Source organism: Gekko japonicus, unplaced genomic scaffold, assembly GCF_001447785.1.
Source record: "Gekko japonicus isolate JY-2015 unplaced genomic scaffold, Gekko_japonicus_V1.1 scaffold808, whole genome shotgun sequence".
Lineage (NCBI taxonomy): Eukaryota > Metazoa > Chordata > Lepidosauria > Squamata > Gekkonidae > Gekko > Gekko japonicus.
In genome coordinates this window covers 468,396-488,611 of record NW_015173697.1, presented here as the reverse complement: position 1 = coordinate 488,611, position 20,216 = coordinate 468,396, and the positions used below count along the sequence as shown (strand labels likewise).

The 20,216-nt window shown below is 41.7% G+C and overlaps 1 protein-coding gene across 1 annotated transcript in view; it reads left to right on the top strand.

Annotated features, from left to right (window-relative positions):
- The window catches only part of ITGBL1 (integrin subunit beta like 1), a 255,396-nt gene that overhangs the window by 143,366 nt on the left and 91,814 nt on the right, over window positions 1-20,216 (top strand). Inside the window, exons 6-7 of the mRNA XM_015423197.1 lie at window positions 1,566-1,706; window positions 7,773-7,919. Coding sequence (XP_015278683.1) covers window positions 1,566-1,706; window positions 7,773-7,919 — 288 coding nt within the window. The remainder of the gene's footprint in view (window positions 1-1,565; window positions 1,707-7,772; window positions 7,920-20,216) is intronic.

The following is a 20,216-nucleotide window of genomic DNA, read 5'->3' as shown; positions in this document are numbered from 1 at the left end:
GCGCACACACAGAAGAGACACCGTCCGGAAGCCCCCTGCCGCAGGGCGAAAACGACTTGGCAACCCTATTCTAGGATCGTAGTTTTAAATAGTAAAACGGAGCTCTTCTGCCAGGCCTTTGGCGCCACCACCAGTACAACTACAACCATCAATAGTGTCATTAGTAATAACTGATAACCATGGTGGAAGCCCTGAGCCATAGGTTCCAGTGACTATTGCCTGGCACAGCCCCCCCCCCACAATTGCAGTGGACCAATAGAACTGGAATTTCTAGCACTTTAATATTGTTTTATTTTAATATTGTGTATACTATTGTATTATTCATCAAGTAATGTATTATTTACTTAGAATTGTATTAATGTTTTTATGTACTATGTTTTATGTATTATGATAACTTTTATCTGGTTGTGAGCCAGCCTAGGCCGGAATGGGTGGGATAGAAATCAATATAATAAATAAAATAAAATAAATAAAAATTTATTTGGCATTAAGCAAATGGGTTCTCCCCCCCCATGTAAATTGGTTTTAAATTGATTTTGAATGTTTTGTTTTATTTCTGTGCCACTTTGGAAACTCTTTTTAAAATAGAAAGGCAGCATACACGTATCTTAAATCATACACAACAATAACACACCACAAATGAAGGGTTCCAGATGACCACAAAATTGTAATGGAGACCTGTTTTCCCCTAGGGTTGTATATACATATAGCTATGTGACCAACCCTCCTACTTGGAGAGTTCTTGATACACACAAGTATGTACCCATCTCTATTAGATATAGGCAGGGCTTTTTTTGTAGAAAAAGCCCAGCAGGAACTCATTAGCATAATAGGCCACACCCAACAGCAAAAATTCATTTGCTTATTAGGACACACCCCTGACAGCACAGCTCATTAGCATATTAAGCTAAACACCCCATGTTCGCAGAAGTGTGGTCATCCAGACACACTCACCTTTTGCTTCTTATTCTGTTTACCTTGTTTGTTGTCAAAACCCAGGGCTTTTTTATAGCAGGAACTCCTTTGCCTGTCAGGCCACACACCCCTAATGTAGCCAGTCCTAATGAGTTTCTGCTGTTGGGTGTGGCCTATTATGCTAATGAGTTCCTGCTGGGTGTGGCCAACTCGGGAGCCAGCCGAAACTCCGTTCCTGTGCGTTCCTGCCCAAAAATAGCCCTGGATATAGGAGGCTACTTAAGGAGAGGGGACCCAGAGATCCCAAGAAAAGAGGGGGCACCCACTCCTTGTCACTTTCTAGTGTAAGCCAAAGAACTGGCAAATTTCACACACACACACACACCCTGCCACTGCCTTGTGGGTACCATTTGCTTTTTCCTTTCGCCTGTAGAAAACAGTGTACATACAAACAATTCTGATCTCTTAACCTACATGTTGGGGGTGAAAACTTAGTTGGCTAATGGCTATACACAGAGAGAGTTAATGAACATATATTCAAAAACTGTACATGATCAAAATGATCACTTTGTGTTTTCTCAGTTCATCTCAATAGTCCTTATTTTAACCTTTTGTGATTTCCCCCTGCACACCAATTCTTCCTTCTTAAGGTACCTGTATATGTGGAGAATGCACATGTCATGATGTTGACCCAACTGGAGACTGGGGAGATATTCACGGAGACACTTGTGAGTGCGATGAACGAAACTGCAAGGCAGTCTATGACAGATACTCAGATGATTTCTGTTCAGGTAAAGGAAATCTGTGAAGGTGAATTGCATATGACTGTAGCAATGAAAGATGGTGAATTACTGTGATCTCCATACCATGATGTGAAGCTGGATATATGTTCTGCCATATGGAATGGGTATTCTCCTGAGTGGTAGGCTCCACAGTTTGGGACAATATAGTGCCAGGGGCTTCACAGTTGAGAATCACAAACATTTGGTAGTTGTTATTACCAATGCAATCCAACAGAGAGAAGTATAGCTAAAGCAGGAAATATTTCTTCCTTTCAAACTGGATTCTCCCCCCCCCCTCCTTTCCTTATGGATGAAACTGTGGGCAGATTTTTAGTCACATGTTGGGTCAACTCCAACAAGTTTCTCTGCAGGTGAAAAACACAGGTGGGGTCCCCTTTGACCACCCCAAAAGGCTCTGCTGTGGATCATGTCTCCTGCTTGTACAAAAGCTGTCATAAAAGAGGGTAATGAGAATGAGTGAGAAAGCTGGCTGGCTCCAAGCCCTTTGTTGAAATTGACTGAGCCCAGCATGATCTACTACTTAAAGCAAGGGTCCCTAACCTTTTCAAGCCTGTGGACACCTTTAGAATTCTGACACAGGGTGGTGGGCGCAATCACAAAATAGTTGACCCAGGAGGTGGAGCCAACCACAAAATGGCTTCCTCAGGAGGCAGAGTCAACCACACAGAGGACGTCCAGCTGCAAGGAAGAAGATGGGTAATTTAAAATATTCATTGGGAAATATTAATGAGAGAATAAAACCAACACTGTGGTGGCAGCTATAAATGAAACCATGTTACTTTAATCTACATAATCAAGCAGATTTCCAGTGGCCAATCAGAAGCTTTGCTGGGCAAGAGACCCACCTGGCCACACCCACTTTCTAAAAAACACTTGGTGGGCACCTGGAAAGCTGTTGACGAGTGCCTTACCATGCTAAGTATAAATGTGATAAAGCCAAAGTACAAGAAATAAAGTTGATTGGAGTCCAAAATGTAGAAGACTGGCTGAAACTTCATAATAGATGCTGGGAAAGTTTTGAACTTTATTTATTTATTTACAATTTTTAAATCCACCTTTTTCCAAACAAGAACTTGAAGTGAATCACAATGTTGGTAAAAGCTATAATAGCACTATCACTTTCTATCAGCTCATCAAAAATCAGGGCTATCTTTGGGCAGGAACACACAGGAACAGAGTTCTGGCTGGCTCCTGAGTTGGCCACACCCAGCAGGAACTCATTAGCATAGTAGGCCACACCCAACAGCAGAAATTCATTAGGATTGGCTACAGTAGATGTGTGTGGCTTAACATGCAAAGGAGTCCCTGCTACAAAAAAAGGTCCTGGGTTTTGACAACAAACAAGGTAAACAGAATAAGAAGCAAAAGGTGGGTGTGGCTGGATGATCACACTTTTGGCAACACGGGACTGCAACCTAATATGCTAATGAGCTGTGGTTGCAGGGTGTGGCCTAATATGCTGATGAGTTTCAGCTGTTGGGTGTGGCCTGTTATGCTAATGAGTTCCTGCTGGGCTTTTTCTACAAAAAAAGCCCTGTCAAAAATAATCTGACCAGCTCTGTGCATCCAAGGCATCAGTAGATCAAACTTCATAGAAAAGACCACTGAAATACCTTGGCTTTGCTAAGCTTCTGATATTCTTAGGAGGGCTGTTCCACCTTGTAGGGGCCATAACTGAGAAAGCTCTGCCTTGAGTGGACAATACACACCATTCTTACTTGCTTACAGGAAGAAGCCTTTAATAGTCCTTGGTCCATGGTTGAGCTGTCATAATTGAGGTCCTAAGTGTGTCCCAAGTCATGAAAGATTTGTCTCCAAGTTCAATACTAGGTGCTGGTGATTGAATTTAGAGACTAATAAGCAACCAATGAAGCACTTTCAAAATGAGTATGGTATGTGTGCTGTGGTCAACACAAGATAGCAGATGAGCCATGGCACCAAAATGGTCTTCAAAGGCAACCCCATGTAGATTATGTTACAAAAGCCCAGCCATAAGGTTCTGCAGTGTGGATCAGCGAGGCCAAGGTAGCTGAGTCAAGATAGATGGGCATATTCTAAGCCAAGTGAAGAAGAAATAAAGATAAAAGAAAGCATTCTTAACAACTAAGATGACCTGTTTCTCTAATAAAATAACTCCTCAATTAGACAGAGCTAAGTGGACCCCATCAAAATCAGGGAGTGTAGTATAGCCATATTAACCAGCATCACCTCTATTCTGTCAGGATTCAACTTCAACTTGTTCAACCTCAGCCACTTGACCACGGCTAACAGAAATGAATTCAGAATGTCTACAGCTGCTGGGGGGGGGGGCTTAGAAAAGAAACAGAGCTGGGTGTCATTACCATACTAATGACACCCAGACCCAAAGCTACTGACAATCTCCCCTAAGAGCTTCACATACAGATTAAAGGATGCAGGAGATAACACATTGTGGAACTCCACAAAACAGATCCTATGCTGGTGACTCCAGATTTTCAATTGTGGCCACTCTGTAAATTGTCAATAAGAAATTACTTAAATCACTGGGCTCTTGAAAAATGGTGTGCGTGGGAGGGGCATGAGCCCCTCCCCTGGAGCATTGGTCCCAAGCAGGATTGGGTCCTATTGACATTTTTAAAGCAACAGAATTCCTGTTATAAAATGACTCTGGTGTCCCTAGATTGTCCATGGCATCTAGTTTTGCCCTAAGATATGTGCCACAACTGCCTCTGTGATTTCATCCATGAACTAATTAGACAAGGCAAGCCTCTCCCTTTCTCTCAGCCTTAACTCCCCTTTCCCACCCATGAGGCTAGTTATACTGACTTTTGCTGAAGTGTCTCGAACAATTGCTGAGGTGTCTCGAACACTCAAAAAGCCCTGCATAAATGTTGTTACTTTTCTGTTTTGCAAGATGGATGATCCCCACAGTTGTCATTTGATATAGCTGATTCCCCTCCCCTTAATAACATGAATGCGTACTTTTTTTTGTCTGAGTCCTTTTTTCAGCATCAGCCAAAACCCCACAGGGTTTATTGAGCATAAGTCACGATACAAGAACTTTATAGCTGGTGGTTTTAAAAAACGTACTCCTAAAGGAAACTTCTCAACACCTTTCTTCTGACTAATTGACAGAACTGTAGATAGGGGGAATCCTGTACACCAGATTAACCAACTGGGAATCATAAAAATCCTGTTTACAGATAAAGTGCTTGTCTGAAACCAAGTGGAATCCCTCCAGTTATTTTAAAGACTTCATTCAACAGAGGCTGGAAGTCCTGCTGCTAAGTCTTTACCTCACAGAGAGAGAAAGAGAAAGTGAGAGAGCTTTCTCTAGAGATTTTTGTTTCTCTGGAGATTTCCTTTCATGTTACTGAGTGGTTTTTCTCTTGCAAAGCAGTTGTATCTAGTTAATGTATAACAAGAGTGGCTGTCTCCTAATGAATTTCTCAGCAGAAAAAGAAGCCTTTGTCACACTCTTTACAAAACCAGGGAGTCACTGAAAGACAAATTACTCTAGTTACAGTATGCTATCCTGCCACATTATAATTTTCTGAACCTGTATTGTAAATGTATACTGGCTGCTTTCCACTGAGGTAAACCTGAAAACCCTAAAGCTGTTGTAAAATGGTGATGGAATGGATTGTGCCGCTTCTGACTACATATTGGGGAGTTACATTTTTGAATGTCTTTTTGTATTAAATACTCTCTAAAAGAAGAAAATTAGCACCGCCTGGTGAAGACCAGAGTACGACCCTTTCCCTCAATGTGCTAGTTTTTTACAGGAAGGGACGTTAATAAAAACAAGAACAAATTAACAGTGGTACAGCCCATTGTATTACCACATTGTGACCACTGCTGCATGTATAGATTTGGCCTAAAATGAGAAAGTGCAAAGGAGAGATATAGTGGATGGAAAGAGTGACAGCTGGGAGAAAGGTTTTGAGAGCACAGAAGGAGGATTGACCTATCAAAACGATAGTTGAAAAATCAGGTCTCTGTTCGCAACTTGTAAACAGGATGCATGCCAAACTGGTGGGTGTTTGAGCATCCCTAGATGGTGGTAGTATCATAGCGTTGAGTGGGGAGGTTGTTGCTATGATACAGGGTTGGCTATGGTATTTTCTCCATACATAGCTCTTCCCATACCTGCATTGTAAACTCTGTTTTTGATTGCTGGAATTAAATCTGTGCCAGGCAGTCTCATTTACATAGTATTCTCTTTGAGGGAGATCAGTAAGAGAATGAACCCAGCCCAGTTCCAGAATGGCAAATAGGGTTCATCTGACCAAACATTTTATGGCTCCTCAGCAGCAATGACCATGAATAAAGGCTTGGATTTTGGAAAGGTCATAAATCCAGTGGCTTATTATCCTGATATCATCCTTCCCCCACAGATGGGAACAAACAATTTGTTTCAAAGAGTTGCTGTGACAAAGCAACTTTAATATATATATAATCTTCACAAGTGTAAAATCAAAGTTACTGTCGATCTGTTAATACAAGTGTAAAATCAGTATTTTCGTATATTTGAGATGTAGCATAGTTTTTCAGTAACATACATCCTAAGTAGGTAAAGGTAAAGGTTCCCTTGCTCGAAAGCCAGTCGAATCCGACTCTAGGGTTGCGGTGCTCATCTCCGTTTCAAAGCCGAAGAGCCAGCGCTGTCCGAAGACGTTTCCGTGGTCATGTGGCCGGCATGACTAAACACCAAGGCGCACGGAACGTTGTTACCTTCCCACTGAAGTGGTCCCTATTTATCTACTTGCAATTTCTTGCTTTCGAACTGCTAGGTTGGCAGGAGCTAGAACTAGAGACAGGAGCTCACCCTGTCTTGCGGCACCCGGGGCTTGAACCGCTGAACTACTGACCTTCCACAGCCTGCAGTTCAGCGTCTTAACCACTTGAGCCACCGCAGCTCCTATCCTAAGTAGAGTTATACCCTTTTAGGCCCATTGATTTCATTGGGCTTATAAGGATATAACTCTGCTTAGGACAGCATTGTTATTAAGCTAATATTGCAGTTAGCATATTTAGAAACAAAAAACATTAAATGAGAAATCAAAATGAAAGAAAAAGGAGAAAAGAAGGAACAAGCTGGGTAAATGGGACATGATACTACATTTGTAGTTGTCTTTTTTACCCAGCAAGTCAAAGTTGTCTCCATTTTTATCTTGTTACTGTCTCTAATGTAATCGACTTCAGGGGTTTTTCTGAAGCACTACAGAGAAGCACATGTACACCACAGTCTACGATGGATGTTATCTTCAGTTCTTTTTTTTTTTGGGGGGGGACACTATTGTCCAATCCCTAATGGGTTTTCATTAGAATGTTCTAATCTAGCATTAAAAAATCCTATGGTCTATCAGAATTCTACATCCCATTGGTCATAGTAGAAGCTGAGTATGTCCAAAGGCACAGATTCAGTTAAGCAAGTCAAAGTGCAATTCTCAGAAGACTTTTTTTTGGGGGGGGGGGTTTATCCCCACTGAATAGACCTGATTCAGGATTCTGAGTAGACCAGCTTAGGGTAGCAATGCCAATCTCCCAGGTATTAACCGGTCAGGAAATGAAGGATCATTCAATCATGTGATCCCCCGCTTGCTGTCTAAACACAATTACAGGATTACCATTTTAGCGAGGACTAGATCTAAATTTGGCAACACAAATGCCATACCATAGTGCTGCTGCATGGTGCTTATATGCCACAAAATGAGAACACCCTATTTCTACCCTCAGGATTTTAAATAGTGTATGTGTTCAATAAAATACATTATTCAACCTATCAGTATAACTCACCACTTGGATTTTACTTGAAATGGTTCGCAGTCATTCCAGTACTACTTCTGGGTTGCCAGTCTGTATGCAACACTAGCAGAAAATTTCAAAAACCCATGTGGGACAAGTGTTGCAGCATAGTCATATTGTCAACTGATCAGGTAAATGGGTAGAAGATGGGTCCATTATCAGGAGCAGTGCGGGAGCAAACCTGGAAGCAGCAGTGATCAGCCCGTATCAGGGGCTGGAGAGCAACTGAACTGGAACTGAAATGTACGTTTTTGTTTTGCTGTTAAGGCCATGGACAGTGTAACTGTGGAAGATGTGACTGTAAAGAAGGATGGGTAGGGAAGAAGTGTGAACACCCCCGTTCTTGTCCCATATCAGCCGAAGAGAGTTTGAGAAAATGTCAAGGAAGCTCGCATTTACCTTGCTCTGGAAGAGGTGGGTGATATTCTCCCATTTTTCAGAATCATCTCAATTTAGTTCAATTGTTGCCTAGATTAGAGGCAACCTTGGTCCTGTTGAATGCACATTCAAATATTCTGCTTTAGATTGTGCTCAAAGATTAGTGTTCAGCAGTGCTCATTAAACAATTAGCAGTAAACTGGAAACACAGGAATTTGTGCCGGGGGTGGGGGGAATGTACAAATTTGCACAGCAATCCTAAGCAATTTGCCATTTGGACCTCTGTTTCCCTGGATTTTTATAAGGGATAGGAGAGATCGACATGGGCCCCATGCGGCTTGCGGATGTCAGGGGTGGCTGAATCAGCAAACCAGATATCCGGAAGATCCAAAAGACAGCACCTGTAACTGTTTTGCTATTCAAGACATTCTTTACATCATCGTGCATTTTGCAAGGAAACATAGTTTCCCAGTGATGGGGGGGGGGGGGGGGGGGTTGGCAGCGCAAATGTTGATTGAGAAATATATAATTAGTTGTTTCCTGTTCATGTTTTATAAGGGTGGTATGTTCTGCATGAACCACATTTCCCTGATTGATGTCATGATAAATTGAGACTTTTTTGACCATATGTGGCTGGCAGCCTCTTCCCAGCTCAGGTACAGAACACAGCTTCTCAATTGGTCTCCAGCCACAAACACAAGTCAACAAACTCGAGCTGGAGACTGCTTCAGTATGCCGGCTGCCTGACTGGCTGGCAGCTCCACCTACCCCATTCAGATTACCACATATGTCATTATTATGACTGTCAGTGAATTAAAGACTTGGTTCTTGGGTGCAATCTTGTAAAAGTTGTGACTAAGTCTCATTAAAAAGCAATGGAATTGTGACAAGTACTGTTGATATCAGTGGGATGTAGTCATGACTTTTGCTGGATCCCATCTCATAATTTTTTTTAAACCAGCATAATCAGTCAATTAAAATATATTACAGTGTTATCACTGTCAGTGTTTAAATTCACGGGCATGTATCCTATCACTCTACTGAGCAAAGTCTGAAGCCTAAGCCTCCAGCCTAAGGAAACGTACTTCACCTTAAGTGGCTTTTTCTCCAACAAAAGAGAGGCTGGAGGACAACTGGAAATGCTGGAGGAACTTCCTCGAGCCTAAGGTAGGATACATGCCATGGTCCACAGTCCAATACAGTATGTCCCAAAGTTACAAATGCCCAGGTTATGAACAGCAAAAACTAGGAAGTAAGCTTGTAAGGCAAGGGAGAAGTGAAAGGAGGAGGAGAAGAAGAGTTGGGTTTGATACCCCGCTTTTCTCTACCCAAAAAAGTCTCATAGCAGCTTACAATCACCTTCCGTTCCTCTCCCCACATCAGACACCCTGTGAGGTAGGTGGGGCTGAGAGAGCTCTGAGAGAACTGTGATTGAGCCAAGGTCACCCAGTCAGGCTTCATGTAGAGAAGTGAGGAATCAAACCTGGTTCTCCAGATTAGTCCTGCTGCTCTTAACTACTACACCACATTGGCTCTCAGAGGAAGCAAAAGATGTCTGAGAAGCGGAGGAGTGTTACTACACCCCCACAAACATGCATTCAAACAGACATGGGGAATTAGCTTGTGCTTTTGTGCTGGGAGTAGAAAACCAAGATTTTTTTTTAACTTAAGAGGTAACTGCGGGTAGTGAGTTTCAGCTAGCAGGAAAAGAAACAGAGACCTGATTTAAAGGTTTAAAAGGAATACAGAGGTTATTGAGGGATCTGGGACAATATTTTAGGGAAGGGGAAACTTATCCTTAGCAAAGATTCTCAATTAACTCAAACAGCAACTAGACTTCAACCTGAACTACTTCAACTTGGAGCAAGAGTTTCTTTTAAGGTAGGGGTGTAAATGTGGGGAAATTAGGAAATAGATGTGGAATCCATTGGAATAGAAGTGTCCAGTCTTCTAGGTGTGAAGCCCTAACGTGCAGAGAGGAACAAAATGGAGCTTGTGATGAGATTCTTTCTAAGGGTTTTTGTGTGTGTGTGCATGACTAATATTTTGATTGAGATGTGGTTGTATTAAGGTTATTGCTTTCTCCACCATTCAGTTAATATATATTAGTTTGATACAGCCTGTGTAATGCACTGTGGGTTGAAAAATAAGGAAAGATAGATTAAGATAAGGAACAAAGATATACCAGATTTGAAGATCTGTGGGTTGGATCCAACCAGCTTTTCTGCTGGTGACAAAAGGAGGCAGGAATCCTCTATCCAAAATGGCTACACTGGGGATCATGGCGTCTGCATGGAGAAAATCCACATGGGACAGGGGCTGTAGTAGAGAAGAGAGTTGGGTGAGACTGAGTGAAAAAAACTGGCTGGATTGAACCCTGTGAATGGTTCTCAAGCACATTTCTTATTGGTAAATTGTTTGTTTGTTTTAGACATTTATATCCTACAGTCTTTCATCCAGACCAGGAACTGGTTCATGCACCACAAATGTTGTCTCTATTTTGCCTGTACATTTTTACCAGGAGTATACATAGCATTTCCAGGGGTCTGTTTGACATCAGAGGGGGAGAAACTACAGGGTGAAAGGGTTATCTCTCCTCCTGATACACATGCTACTATCCCAATCCACATCAGTTGCTGGAGATCTTTCTGCCAATCTTCCAATAGCTCATCCGGTTTGACCCAGGCAAAACAAGGAATATTAATGTTGTTCTCAGCCTCTCTGTTTAGTAGTTCTGGCGGTTTTTAAAATCCCTTATGTTGTTTGGGTTGAGAAAAATGGAGCTTGTGGTGGAATTCTTCCTAAGGTTTTTTGGTGCATGACTAATTCTTTGATTGTGGTTGTATTGCTTCCCCCATTGTTCAGAGCAGTTTTGATCGTCAGTCTTCAGGGCATTATATGGGGAAACAAAGGAAACTGAGAGATTTTTTGAAATTAAGGAAACATTATTCTGATTTATGAAATTTTAATTATAAATTTTCTCTCAGATGGGAATGGAGAGATAAATGGGTTGGGCTTGTTGCAAACACTGATAGTTGAAAAATTGAAATCTTTTCTCAATCATGTGAGGAAAAGGCTAAAGCTGTTCTTGAACCACTGCATTTGACCTTCCATTGTCATCTCATTTGTGATGGGCTCTTTAACTAACGTCATCTGCAATAACCAGGAGTCAAGCAAAGGTTACAGACTGTTTGCCAAATTTAGATCGGCTCCAGCAATTTTGACATTTGCTTATATATTCCTTGCCCCCAGCTACCTGTCTTCTGCAGGAACTATAAATTAGCAGCTGGTTTTTATCGAGTTTTTATTTTCTTGCTTGACAGTTTGCTTGAATCTCAGACATTACCCCTTTTATTGTTGCAAGCTATTTCTTCCATTGATGCCTGCAGTAAGATTTCTATGGTTGAATCTTGACCTCCAAGAAAATGATTAGGCTACCAAATGTCCTTCCTTGGAACAGTACTATAAAAGTATGTGAATGCTTCCCCCATGTTAATGAGAATAATTCTGAAGACACTGTTACTTAAATTACTAGGTGATAGAAAATGAGCAGTAACAGCTGGGAATTAATGCTTGGTGTCAGTATCTCAACAAACCTCTGAAGACTGAGATCCTATTGTAATGTAGCGTATGTGGCTAACCACTCCTCCATGGTTCTATTGTACACTAGAAACCATGGAGAAAGAACAGGATCACATGGAAGAATCATACTAACATCAGGGCCCCATCAGGTTATTGATGTCAGCATAGCTTGGCCCTAATGTACCCATCCCTCCCATGTGACTCCTCACAATATCAGGACAAGCTTGGGATGGAGCCACGGAGATAGAATCATAGAGTTGGAAGGGACCTCCAGGGTCATCTAGTCCACCCCCTGCACAATGCAGGAAATTCACACATGCCTCCCCCTCCACACCTCCAGTGACCACTGTTCCATACACAGAAGATTATAAAAAGCCTCCAGGATCTCCAGCCAAAGCTGGCCTGGAGAAAAATTGCTTCTTGACCCCAAAGTGGCAATCAGCATTTCCCTGGTCGTGTAAGAAAGGGCCACAAGAACTAAGCACTGATGCAACCCTGCAGCAAGACCGCGGCTCCCATGATATAATAATTATCTGTGGAAGAAAAGATTTATTTTAAAGCATATGAACTGAAGGCAGCTTTACGTTTTATTGAGCAATGTGACTGAAAATCAAAACTGGATTTTAAGATACAGAATGGCAACTTCTTAAAACTCATTCAAGGGGAGTATGACTAAAGTTCCATTGATAAATAAGTACAAAATCATAATTCAGTGGATAGGGCCCTACGTTAGGCTGGACAAAGTGCCTCCAGCCTAGTCTTCCTCCAACTTAAGTTGCTCTCCTGCTGTAAGCTGGAGGAAGTCTTCAAACCTTCCTTAGTAAAGAGGTGTAGGATATAGGAAATCAAGCATCTTGTAGTTAATTCTTGATTTTCTAGATGTCATATCATGATGAGAGATAAGTGAAGGTGTTTTCATTTTAATTTTTATGTGATATGTTAGACATTTATTAAATAAAGATTAAAACGAAAATGCCTTCACTCATCTCTTTCATCTTTATGTGATATATTTGACTTCCTCTTGAATGCACACCTTAACATGGTAAGGGGTGCTGAATGTGCAAGTGGAGCTAAAAGCAATTCTGACAGGAGTTTAGACTCAGTCAAGAGTTTAAACTCCTAGCAGAGTCATTCAAGACAGAATGGTCAAAGCCTAGGCACTGGACAAAGATGCATACCCCTTTCAGGAATCAATGGTCACATCAGCAGAAGAGATTGACAATTCCAGTGGTGATGGAGGTAGAGGACTCCTTGAAGGTTAGCTACTGGTCAGCAGTGGTAGTGGAAGGTGACACTGGCAGAGAATCTTTCATAGACAATGGCAGTGACACGTCAGCTAACCCTGGCTAGTACTGCATAGAAGAAGGCAATGGTAAGCCACATTCTAATAATCTCATACCCCAAACACCCTATGATGAGATAACCCAAAATGAAAGACAGAACCCCCAGGTCAGAAGGCACTCAGCTGTTGGGGCTGTGCAGAGGACAAGTACAAAGAGTGCTTAATGATGCAACTGGATTAAAGCTGCTATGTGAATAGATTCAAAAAGAAAGTCCAAGGTGTAATCAGAACATTGAATGTGAGAAGTATAACTAAAAGTATGCGCAAAATTGTAAAATGAGAAGTAGAACGTTTAAACATTTGTAATCCTGGGTGTGAGTGAACTAAAGTGGACTGGACTAGGACATTTTCAGGCAGAAATTTATGAAATGTTTTGCTCTGGAAATGACTACTTCAGAAGAAATGGTTTTACTCTAAAAGTGAGGTGAGATATAGCACAAGCAATCAGGGGCATTAATGTAAGTCTAATCAAATAATATCAGTGACTTTGTGGAAGGGCTGGCAATATAACCATTATTCAACTTTATGCCCCAACTATAGACACTTAAGAGGAAGAAACTAAAAGCTTTTCTAGAACTGTCCAGGAAGAAATAGATCATACACCTAAACAAGATATGCTGATAATCATAGGTGACTGGCATGCAAAAGCAGGAAACACGACTGAGTAAAATATTGTTGGAAAATTTAGACTAGGATTTAAAAAATGAAGCAGGAGAGCACCTTATGGGCATTTGTGAAGACTAACAATTTGATCATTGCAAATACATGCTTCAGGCAACCAAACTGACAACTGTATACATGAACATCACTAGATGGCCAATACAGAAATCATATAGATTACATAATCAGAAGCAGAAGAGGGAGAAGCTCTAATCTGCCTGCTAAAACACACCAGGAGATGATTGTGGTGCAAACCATGAATTGTTAATATAAAAAATCAGAATGACGCTGAATAAAAACAATCATAGTGCAAAAATATAAATAACATTCTTGAAGATTTTAAAGAACATGTAAAGAACAGATTTACATTACTAAGTTCAATTAAACATGAACTAGGAGAACTGTGAGTTGTTCTTAGAGATATTGCACATGAAGAGACAAAGAGCACTATTATAGTAAGTGCAAAGAAATAGAAGAGAATAGCCAAGGGGGGGGGGAGATTTCCTCAAGATCCAAGAAATCAAAGGGAAATTTAAACAGCAGCTAGGGATGCTGAAAGATCAACATGGAAAAATGCATTATTTGATAAGGACAAAATAAAGAAAACACTGAAGAACTATACAGAAGAGATGAAAGGATAACAAATCCCTTCGAAGAAGAATCTTTTGATGAAGAACCTCCAATATTAGAAAGTAAAGTGAAATTTGCACTCAAAGCAATCGGGAGAAACAAATCACTAGGAGCAGATGGGGTATCAATAGAGCTATTTCAAGCTACAGAAACTGAGTTAATCATAATCTTAACAAGAATATGCCAACAAATATGGGAAACAAAACAATAGCACATAGACTGAAAATCTCAATCTACATTCCAACTCTGAAAAAAAAGAAGATATCAAAGATTGCAGCAACCACCAGATCATTGCATTCATTTCCCATGCAAGCAAAGTAATGCTCAAAATTTTACAACAAAGACTCTTATCATATATGGAATGGGAAATGCAGGCTGGATTCAGAAAACAAAGTGGCACATTAGAGCATACCAGAAAATTTCAGAAGAAAATCAGTTACTGTTTTATAGATTACAACAAAACTTTCAATGTGTGGATCATGAATAGTTATGGATGGCTTTAAAAGAAGTAAATGTTTCACAACATCTGAACTGATTGTTTTGATGCTAATGTGTATTCTGGACAAGAGGCTACTGTTAGGACAGAATATGGAGAAACCGAATGGTACCCAATTGGTAAAAGTGTCAGACAAGGATATATTTTATCTCCCTATCTGTTCAGTCTATATATAGAACATATCATAGGGAAAGCTGTACTAGACTAAGATGATGAAGTGAAAACTGGTAGAAAGAACATTAATAATTTGAGATATGAAGATGATGTCACATTAGAGGCAGAAAGTAGACTTGAAATGACTACTGATGAATGTTAAAGGAGAAAGTGCTAAAGAGGAATCATACAACTTTAAGACTGATGATATAGAGATTTAAATTGTTAAAGATTTTATATTCCTTGGCTCAATCATCAACCAAAAGGGAAATCATGACTAAGAAATTGAAGGAGATTGAGACTTGGAGGGGCAGACATGAAGGAACTAGAAAAGATCCTTAAGTGTAAAGCAGTGTCTATGGAGACCAAGATCAAGATAATTCATACTATGGAATTGTCCATTACTATATATGGATGTGAAAGTTGGACAAGAAAATTGATTAATTTGAAATATGTAGTTAGAGAAGAGCTTATGAAACCATGGACAGTTCTAGATCAAATCAAGCCTGAATTCTTCCTAGAAGCTAAGATGACTAAATGGAGGCTGTCATACTTTGGTCACATTATGAGAAGTCAAGACTTACTGGAAAAGACAAAAATGCTAGGACAAGTTGAAGGCAGCAGGAAAAGAAGAAGACCCGACATGAGATGGATGGACTCAATAAAAGAAGCCACGGCCTTCGGTGTGCAAGATCAGAGCAAAGCTGTTAATGGGAGGATGTTTTGGAGATCAATAATTCATAGGGTCACTGTAATTCAGAAGCAAGTTGGTGGGACATTAACACACAATATATATTTGGAGATCAATGCTTTTACAGGGATGGGGAGTTACTGGGATGCAATGGATGCTGGGGATTGGAAGCTGTATTACATACTCTATCAAAATTTCCTAATGCTAAATTAAAAACATATTGTTGGGAACAGGAACTCAGGCTTGACAAGAGCATAACATTTGAGTTGTAGTATCATTAAATGAATGTTGTCACACGTCAGCCCTCTTCATTGTCATAGCTTAACAAATGTTAAAAAAAACACCTCAAACCGATTACAGTATATATGACTCCAAGGAAGCAAGAGGCAGCTTTGACTGTCATCCAGTTCTGTGCAAAAGTAACTCTTTGAATGTGGTTTTCTCCTCTCTATTTTTTTTTAAAAAGATGCAGCTCGGACTTACCCTGTCACCACTTTTGTGGCCCTGAGGGCTTTGGGAACAGGGAGGTCAGCCAGCCCTGCATCCGGCATCCATCAGGCCTCACTGCGTGGCCAGGTAGGAGGCTGTGGCCAGCGGTGGGAGGCTGGCATCTGGAGCTGCCTTGGTCAGGTGGGCTAGTGGGTGGGTGTCATCCTGGGAGACTCACCTGCCTGCCCCTTCCCTATGTATTGCAGGGCCACTCAATCCTTTGCCCTTGGATTGACGTGGCTTTCCCACCCTCCTTCCCTATAATTCGGTTGTCACTTACCGTGATTGTGTTTCTCCTTGTGCATGACTGACACAGCTTTGGGCAGTTGGGGCATGGGACAGATCCTTTTGGTTAGGAAAGCGGTGCCTGTGTGCCTGCATCCCATGGTTCTGGAGACCCCCTTACGGGGTCAGGAGGTAGTGCCAACTCAGTGGCATGCCCAGCTTGCGGGCTGTTGGTGGGGCTCTCACCACCAGTTGGCAAATGAAACCATGCAGCGGCCAGTGCCCTCACGACTCCCTGGTGGTCAACACTCCCTGGTAGCACCCCAGCAAGCAGGCTGGGGGTGCTGGGTTCATCATGCGGCAGGAGGTTCGCCTGATTCAGCATCCATTCCTGTGCTGCACCAATCCTCCTACAGCGTAATCAATAAAGCTGTGGCCTCTTTTATCCCAAAATCAGGTGGTCCATGTTTATTTTGCCTGCAGACATTCTAGGCCCCATGGGGCCCACAAGATGCAGGCAGTTTCCAAAGGTTCTGTTCTTTCATAGTTATAAACATATAGAGGAAGGCCAAAGGAAAAATGTGGGAGTATGAGATGTTCTTCATTGGTTTTTCACTTGAAATTATAATATAATGTATTTTATTGTATTAGGGTCTGTACCTTGGAAGATTTACAACAGTCGATAATGAATAACATATTTTTAAAACCATCAAAATGCGATAAAATTTATTAAACTCAGCTCCAAATGTAAAGTATGGTTAATATGGTTCATATCAATGGGTTTACCTTGCATTGTATTGTTCACCCTAAGTGTATTGTTCACCCTGAGAGCCAGTTTGGTGTAGTGGTTAAGTGCATGGACTCTAATCTGGGAGAACCGGGTTTGATTCCCCACTCCTCCACTTGCACGTGGCTGGATGACTTCGGGCAAGCCATAGTTCTGATAAGAGCTGTTCTTGAAAAAGAGCAGATTCTGTCAGAGCTCTCTCAGCCCCACCTACCTCACAGGGTGTCTGTTGTGGGGAGGGGAAGGGAAAGGAGTTTGTAAGCCGCTCTGAGACACCTTTGGGTAGTGAAGGGCGGGGTATAAATCCAATTTGTTCTTCTTCTTCTTCTTCTTGTTAAGTGATGACTTGCTAGGGCATTTTAGAAACATTTCTCCTTGTTCATTACTGGTGAAGAGGGTGTGAGCTAAACCAGTGGGTAGTGCTGCCTCCCAGTATTCTATTTTATTGCACTTTTGGCCTTATCTCAAGGATGTGGACTGTGCATTCTGTGCCGTGGTTCCATAATTCTTCCACGCTTGTAAGATGTAAAATAGGTCAGATCAGGTAGCCTGGATTGTGGGTCCCCAATGTGGTGTCCCTGGGCATAATGGCACCTGTCACCACCTTTTTTCATGCCTGCCAGATGTTTTTAGGAAGTGGGCAGGGCCAGATAGGGCTTTTGTCCAGCAAGTCTTCTGGTTGACTATTGCAGATGTGATTGGCTGTGCAGATTTTTAAAATGTTCCTTCAGCAGTAGCTGTCACCACAGCACAAGGATCTGCACTGTGCTGCTGAAGGTAAGCTGTGGCAATAATTTTGTGGCTGGGTCCACCTCCTGCAGCAGCCATTTTGTGGCAGCCATTTTGTTGCTTTGCCTACCATGCTGTCGTCATTCTTTACAGGAGCTCTGCCGTGGGGGACGGCAACAGGCATTGCACTGCCGTCGCCAGGATGTGATGCTACGCGTCGCTCTGGCAACGGGACTCCAAACAGCCCCTTTGCCAGAGCGATGTGTAGCGTCACATCCTGGTGACGGCAGTGCAACGCCTGTTGCTGTCCCCCGCAGCAGAGCTCCTGTAAAGAATGACGATCCCCCGCCACGATTCAACGAGACTTGGCAGCCCTAAGGCTGTGTCTGTCAGATTTCCAAATGTGCCCACAGGCTTCAAAGAGCTGGGGACCCCTGGCCTGGATTATCCTTGTCCCCTCTTTCAGGATGATGTCACCTCTCATGTATTGGCAGAGGAAGGGACTAAGGGTGCACACGACCTTTTTGCGGTGACCAGCATAGAGAGGTGGATGTGTCCAAAACAGTGGCTTAATTTCTAAAGCCACACTTCAGCCTTGCTTGTGGCATGCAGCTTGGGAATGACTGAATCGCAGCTATTTAAAAAAAAATACTGCAGGAACAGAAATCAATATGGGGGAGAAAGGTAGATATTTCCTGAAAATATGACAATGGGGATGTTGGGCAAGGGGAATGGTGCAGCCATACAATAATATGGATGCATATCTTTGTGTAGGCTTGAAGAATAGGACACAAAGCACTTCATTATCTTGAAGCAATGCAATCAGTTTTCTTTAAAATTACAGCAAATGTTTTAGGTTTAAGTGGATACTGCAAATCCCACCCTTAGCAACAGGCTTAACAGTTTGGGAATATTTTCTCATCATGAAATTGCTGGTATTATCATAACTATTATTACCCAATTAAAGGATCGGATACAAATGCGTGCTAAACGCACTCTGAATCCTTTGCGTAGGGATTCTTTTATGTCTGAGTGGGGTTTTGAGTGGAACAGAGCCTCAAAGTACATCAGTAGTTCTGACAGATGGACAGTGCTACCAGAATCTGAAAGAGCCTGGTGCTGAGACACTGCATCCCCCAACTCTAATATGTCTGTGCAGCCTGAGAATTGCATTAGGATTTCTTACCTTATGGAGATTGCACTGTGAGTCTGGGCTTGGTACAGATGTTATGTGCAGCAGTGCAGAGTCAGGGTGACTGCCAGTGATGTCTGAACAATATGGGCAGAACCAGTAACATGATGATTTCCCAGTTAAGCATTGTGGTGGGGGCATGGCTCAGTGGCAGAGCATCGGCTTGGCATGCAGAAGGTCCCAGGTTCAGTCCCTGGCATCTCCAGTTAGTCAGGTACTAGCAGGTGGTATGAAAGCTTTCTGCCTAAGACCCTGGAGAACCACTGCCAGTCTGGGTAGACAATACTGACCTTGATGGACCAGTGGTCTGGTTCAGTGTAAGGCAGCTTAATGCGTTCATCTGTGACCTGGCAGCCAGTGTTGTTAGGAAGCATGAGTTATGGCAAGTCAGTATTAAAACAACAACAACAACAAACCCTGATAACTAAATAATGATAGCTCAAATGCCAAAGGAGGCCTTTAGAGGGATTATGTAATTTATTTGTAAAGTTATTCACCAATACAAAAGCAAAATATTTAAAATGACATCATGGCAGCTCGGAATATATGATATCAAAATACAAAACAGATTTTATTTATTTATTTTACACACAGGGTGAAGACCTAAACAGTAGGTAATAAGAGTGTAACTGTAAATCAGTGGCCTTACAAAGGTGTAGCTTTGCATTTCACTGTAAGTTTTTGTTGCAGTATATACTAGTTCTCTCCCTGCTGTCATGAAGGGGTTAACTGCTTATTTACATACTTTAAAGGGACTGCACAAGAAAGCCCAAAACAGCTGAGTTAAGTCTAAACTAAATTTTGCAAAAACTTCACCACCTCAGTTGCTGTCTCTCATCAGTTCTTTTAATTTTAAAATCAACTGTTTTTGTGGCTTTGCAAATAGGAGGAGAATGTCATCAGGATAAATTCCAGTTCTCCTAAATTATTGTGAAGAGTATAGTGTTTGGTTAAGTACCTACTGATAAAGAGAACAAACTTACTCCCGACTTATTTCATCAGAATGCAAAACTAAATGAGACTGTTGGTAATAATTTGGTAATTTCTCACTAGAGAATGTAAAATTAATATTATAAACTACCTTGGGGGAGTTTAAGATAACCTAATCCATTTGGTATATTTTCAGTGGGTTCCAGGATAATTTAAATGGAGGGGCTATGGCTCAGTGGTAGTTTTGCATGCAGAAGGTCCCACATTCAATCCCCAACATCTCCTGTTGAGACCACCAGGTGGCAGGTGATATGAAAGACCCATAGCTGAGTTCCTGGAGAGCCATTGTCAGTGAAATCAGCAAAATACTGGTTTTGATGGGCCAATGGTCTGATTCATTATAAGGCAGCTTCATGGTTTACCTTCT